This window comes from Orbicella franksi, chromosome 9 (assembly GCF_964199315.1).
Source record: "Orbicella franksi chromosome 9, jaOrbFran1.1, whole genome shotgun sequence".
NCBI classification, from domain to species: domain Eukaryota; kingdom Metazoa; phylum Cnidaria; class Anthozoa; order Scleractinia; family Merulinidae; genus Orbicella; species Orbicella franksi.
This window is the reverse complement of record NC_138153.1, coordinates 8734801-8740257: the sequence shown is the minus strand read 5'-3', so window position 1 is coordinate 8740257 and position 5457 is coordinate 8734801. Positions and strand designations below refer to the sequence as shown.

The window sequence follows — 5457 nt, the reverse complement described above, 5'->3', positions numbered from 1 at the left end:
GTCGTCCACGTGTAGTCTCGTCTGATGTAGCCTCTTTCAGGAGTCGTTAGCTTAGGGGCAGCACAAAGAACCGCAGTGGAATTCGAAAGAAAGGTGAGGGGTGTGAGAACTAAGCCTAGCCTCCACACTCGGCCTTCTTAGCGCTGTTCCCTATTTATAACCAAACGCCTGGAATATGCTAGTTTAACGCGGCATAAAAAGGGGACGATGGGATGAATACTTCCCAGTCTACTTGGGACAAACCAACACGCAAGACAACTTGTAACAATGCACACACTTGCAGAAAAAGTTAATAGTTTACTTCAAGTTTTAAGATTAAATTTTTCACCACCAAGATAAAGAATTCCTGATGTGTGTTGGATGTCTCTGGATCTTCTCTAACTCAGTCAGTTGTCTCCTTTGTCTTTTCTTGTTTTTCTCTTTCCCTGTGCCTTCTTTGAGTACAACATAGTAGTGACAGTATTTCTTGTGCATTATGCCAGTGCGTCCCATAGCATGATAGCGGATTTTCTTGATGTATCGTCCTTTGGTTGAGAAAGACTCGGCTAAAAGGAAAACAAATACAGAGAATAAGTAAAGACGTACGTCGTCTGTCTAGCCTTACGCAGACGGTCTTTTGGCTTGTCACGCAATCTTCCATCAAGGAAGATTGCGTGACGAGCCAAAAGACCGCCAGCGTAGGAGGCTATTGTCCGTCCTACTGCGCGTTCATGCCAATCCAGGCTCGAGAAGGACCTCACGCTGAAATTCTTCTGCTGCATTCTTTGCGCTTTATAGATCTGTGAGAGAAGCATGCCTTTACCAAAGCCAGTTACAATCCCAGCTAAACCTCTTGAGCCCAACTCATGCTATAATTCTATAACGGTTTCACTGCTACGCAAATCACTAGTGAGAAACTCGTGGAGATGACTTTAATGCCGAACCTAGCCAAATTTTGGCAACAAATAGTTTTAAGCTTACTAAAAGATAAACACTTACCAATCCACAAGTGAGTCTTGTCTTCAATGCCATGCTTTTCTACTGCAATTACCCGAGCCTCCTCTATTACCTAAACAGCCGAAGATTCTTTCAGTCATAAGCCTTGTTAACACGACGTATCCTAAAAGAACGTCCATGCCTTGGTCAATATCTCGGGGGGGGGGGGGGGTTGGAGGAGTAGAGGGTGGTGAGGGTTGTTACTCCCAGATGTGCACTTACCATTTAACGTCTAATGAAAATATTCCGGCACATTCTAAGAACCTTAAGACCTTTTTTTTCAAGTCTGTCACTTGTGCATGTAATTCATCTAGAAATGAACAGGTCATTAGCATGCAGCCCACCCTTGTTGCCCTTTCATTGTGCCCTAAATCGTGTTTTCCAAGACAGAACCATGTGAGTGACTCTTGGTTGCACTTGGTCATTCATTTTGTTCCTTATTAAAAACTTCTGTCTGTCCACATGTTTTTGCCTGTATAGCTGTGCTAATGTAATCATGGGGCTCTACAAATGACATGTACATGTAGCCCTTGTTTGCTTTCCATACTTGTTTAATAATTCCTGCAGCTCTTTTGGTAGAAAACATCATCTGTTTAATTGCTTCATCAATCTGGAGTCCTCTGATCTGGAAAAGAAAGAAAAAGGAGAGATGAATTAAATAAAAAATTAGAAGGAAAAGGAATTTGGAAGAAAAGAAAAAGTAACCTTCTACATGCAAATTTAATTCTTTTATAGAAAATTAGCCATGAAACTACAAGAAAGTCTTGAAGAGTGGTCTCACAAGATCATTCAGGAAAGTTCCCAGTTCAATACTTGGAAACCATTGGACTGGCAATAGAGTGTAGTTTGATTTTAATAATTGGACCTCAAAGTACACTTAAGTATATATTACCTGTTTTGCCACCATGTTAAACTTTGTTGGGCTGCCCTTGACATCCCTAATGCAATGATATATGGTCTAAAAGAAATACATCAAGGAATGTTTGCACAAAATCTTTTAAATCTCTCTTTACAAGAATAAGGAAATAACAGTTTGCTCTTCTAGAACTATATGAGTAAAAATTACTGGGGAGTGGGTTGTTGAAGCTGTATTTTCAGTGACATACATGTAATGATTAGCACATTGTCCAAAATAAGCTTTAGATTTTGAAGAAATCCAGGTTTTAAGCCCTCCCAGGATCATTGCTTTGCAGTCTTAGGCAAAGCTCTGTATTCTCACAGTGCACCTCTCTACCACAGGGTGAATAATTACTGTCCCAGTGAATTGGCAGGAAACCAACGAAAATGCTCAGGGTAACCTGCAGTGGACAACACAGAGCATTCCATCCGGGGGGTGGGGGGTGGGGATAGCAATACATAGCCACATCATGCTACGGAAAACAGGGTTAGTCCACTGTAGGCAATTTAAGTTGCTTCCGTCCCTGGGATTGTAAGCCCCTTAAACCCAACTAGCTCATAGCTCTCAGTGCTTAACTCCCATTTGTGATAATAAAAGAACTCATTAGTGAATCAAACCCTGGTCTCCCATATAACATGAGTGGGGATACTCACCACTATACTACCAAGGATTGGACAAAAAAGTAATGAAAACATATAGGCTGATAGGCTTTCATTTAGCTCTCATCGCTTAAAACTCCTGTTTCAAATTTACAAATTTACATATACAAATGTTTATTAATACTGTGAGAACCCCCCCCCCCCCAAAAAAAAAAAAATTAAAGAAATGTATGAGGCTTAATTGGAATTTTCAGAGGGGTGGGAGGGGGTCTTATTAAAAAAAAATCCCTTCTGTGGGGGAGGTAAGGTTATTTTCTTGGACTACATATTGACCGCAGGCCAGAGCTCTCGCCTAGAACCCTTGATCCAGAGTTTAGAGCACTGACCTTTAGGCCACTGCACCTTCCACATCTCAAGGACTGTTATAGATGTTATTATTTCTTGTCACATACTCAGACTCACTTAGGTTTTGCAATTTGAAGAGTATCAATAGTATAAACAACAGCTTCAAATGCAGTTACAGTTACCTCTCTTGGTGGTTCTGGTATTCCCTTTTCTTCTTCAATCTCAGCTGGAGTCTTTCCCCATAACTCTCTAGTGATTGAGAATGTAACTGGGTGCTGCGCACTCATGTGTAACTTGGAACACAGTAATGGCCGCAAGGTCAAGTTCCTTTTTTGATAAGCAGAGAAACAATTAAATCTTGATGAAATAATGATAAGTAATTAGTTGCTAATGCACAGTGATTAACATGAGTGGTCTAGATATAGTTTTCTTATTACTCCCAAAAGTATGCTTGAGTAGGTCTAACATACTCCGCAAAAGTTACCCCCGATACATTTATATGCACAGCAACTGTCAACATATTCACTTATTCCCCACTTAACGTCAACTGGATGTTTAGGGGCCGGGGGGGGGGGGGGGAGGATATGGGGAGAGGGTGTTAGTGAGGAGCATTTTGGACCAAAATAAAATTGACCCCTGTTGCTTTTTTCGGAGTTCGAAACAACTGCCTCAGAAATGATGAAAAAAGCTTCTTTAAGAGGTCAAGTGATATGTAGTAGAACTAGATATGCAGCTGAATATAAGTGAGAACAAGGAGGAATTAGTGAAGCGACAAGCTTATTATTTTCTCGATCTCGAAAGAATTCGAGAAACCAATGAAGAGACTGCCAATTCACGTTTGGTTTGTCTTCATGTGCCATGTTCTACAGGTAATTAATCTGATTGTTCGACGAGAATTTCTTTCGTTTTCACTAAAACACCTACCTTAATTGAAACTGTGCGACTTTCAAGAGTCCTTCGACTAAAACAAAATCAGAAATAGTAAAGAATTGAGAAAAAACAGACAAAAATAGCAAAATTCTTCGAAAACTCCAAAACACATGTACCTCTGGAGGCGGCCATCTTGAATAACAACACAACTAGTGCCAGTTCCTTCGCAGCATTTGCGGCTTCCACGACCAAACATGGCCGCAGATGCGTCGAAGTTCGTTCTTCCCGGTTCACCTAATTGGTACTGTAGTACTGTGGCGGACTGTAGTTTGAGTAAGATATATGCATTTGGTGCCAGAAACTGTGTTTATCTGTTAGACGTGAGTTCGGCGACGCCTGTATTTGAGGGTCAGCTGGTCGGCCATGCTGAACGGGTGACGAGCGTTAGTTTTACCAAACACAAGCTTCATGCGAGTTTTCTAGCGAGCGGCTCGGACGATAAAACAGTAAAAGTCTGGGACTTGGAGACGAAGCTCGCACTATTGGAGCACAAGGCACATAACGTAAGGAGTTCTTACAAAATAAGCCTAAATATTGTTTACCAAATGCTTATTTGAAACTTCACTTCAGTCTCCTCGATCTGAAACAGCTAATTAACAATCTCAGCTTCAGTAGCGCTGGCGCAACTGTTTTTTGCTCCAAAACAAGGGTAATTTGAAGCAAGGATTGGAAACACTCTCAAGGCTCAGTTTTTCGTGTTAAGGAAGTTTCATTTAAGAAGGACATGAATTTAAACTGAGAATGTCGCATTGACAGCTGAGCACATTGACACATGGCCGCAGAAGTCTCCTGTATCCCCCGTCCCCCCCGCCCTCTACACCACCCACTCTCTATACCACCACCTATACCACCACCCGAGTGCAGCCTCACCCAACCCCCTCTATGCTATTATGTAAAGAGTGTAGGAACTTTGTGTTTAGACTGGACATATGTTTGTTTCTCTATGTTTCAAAAATTAATTAATTAACCTTACCACATTGAAACTTATGAAAACTGTCTTCTTAATAATTATTAATAATCCTCCATAGGAAGAAAAGATGGCAACTGGTACATGTGTCCATGATTCTTGGCACATGAAAACTTCAACAATACTCATAAAAACATAGAGAACATTTCTGACATCTTTCAATGTACAATATGTAGCACAAACCATGTTGAAAGCACAGGGACAAATATTGCAAAAATATGGCTTTCTTTGTACTTTATGGGCTGTGTAAGGTTCACATGGTATTGTGGTCAAATGTACTGTCAGCTGTCATCCTTTTTCCTAAAGAGGATTATATTTTGCTCACCCAAAGACTATATACTACTGTAGGGCCAAGAGGGGCTTATATGTCAGGTATTAAACATTACCACAAAATCCAGCTATTCCATTGTGCTTTGCTCACCTAAATGCCTGTCTGATCTGACTGTTTTATAAACAAAATTGTCTTATTTTAATTGTAAAATGTATCAAACCATTTTTTTTTCAGGCAAAAGTCACCTGCCTTACCTGGTCCCCTCTGGTTACAGATCTTATCATTTCAGGTGAGGTTAATATTCCCTAATAAAAGTAATAAACTGACAATGAATAAGCATGTGTATCTTATGTTGTGGTCAGAGACACTGCTTACCAGATATTGTTAATGTAACCTGACCAATTACACTTGAGACAAGACAACAGCCTTCACATTTGTATATGAACTCTCTAAAAGGTATGCTAGAGTTAAG

At 40.5% G+C, this 5457-nt stretch overlaps 2 protein-coding genes across 2 annotated transcripts in view; one reads left to right on the top strand and one right to left on the bottom strand.

Moving 5' to 3' along the window:
- Positions 1–277: 277 nt before the first annotated feature.
- LOC145498403 (large ribosomal subunit protein uL22m-like) lies at positions 278–3894 on the bottom strand. Its single transcript, XM_081478331.1, has 7 exons — positions 3864–3894; positions 3742–3778; positions 3000–3144; positions 1868–1933; positions 1523–1600; positions 979–1048; positions 278–545 (listed from the first exon to the last, which is right to left on the bottom strand). Exons 1-7 carry the CDS (start codon positions 3877–3879, stop codon positions 325–327), a joined length of 633 nt encoding a protein of 210 aa, XP_081334457.1. The 5' UTR covers positions 3880–3894; the 3' UTR covers positions 278–324.
- A 47-nt stretch (positions 3895–3941) lies between these two features.
- Positions 3942–5457, top strand: part of LOC145498345 (gem-associated protein 5-like) — a 24038-nt gene continuing 22522 nt past the window's right edge. The window contains exons 1-2 of the mRNA XM_081478265.1: positions 3942–4250; positions 5220–5274. Coding sequence (XP_081334391.1) covers positions 3942–4250; positions 5220–5274 — 364 coding nt within the window. The remainder of the gene's footprint in view (positions 4251–5219; positions 5275–5457) is intronic.

What these genes read in the sequence shown, in the direction of transcription:
- LOC145498403 (XM_081478331.1), bottom strand. An exon ending in TTAACATGGTGGCAAAACAG is followed by an intron (nt 1,601 to 1,867) that starts GTAATATATACT and finishes TTTCTTTTCCAG; the next exon opens with ATCAGAGGACTCCAGATTGA. An exon ending in CTGCAGGAATTATTAAACAA is followed by an intron (nt 1,049 to 1,522) that starts GTATGGAAAGCA and finishes TCGGCTGTTTAG; the next exon opens with GTAATAGAGGAGGCTCGGGT.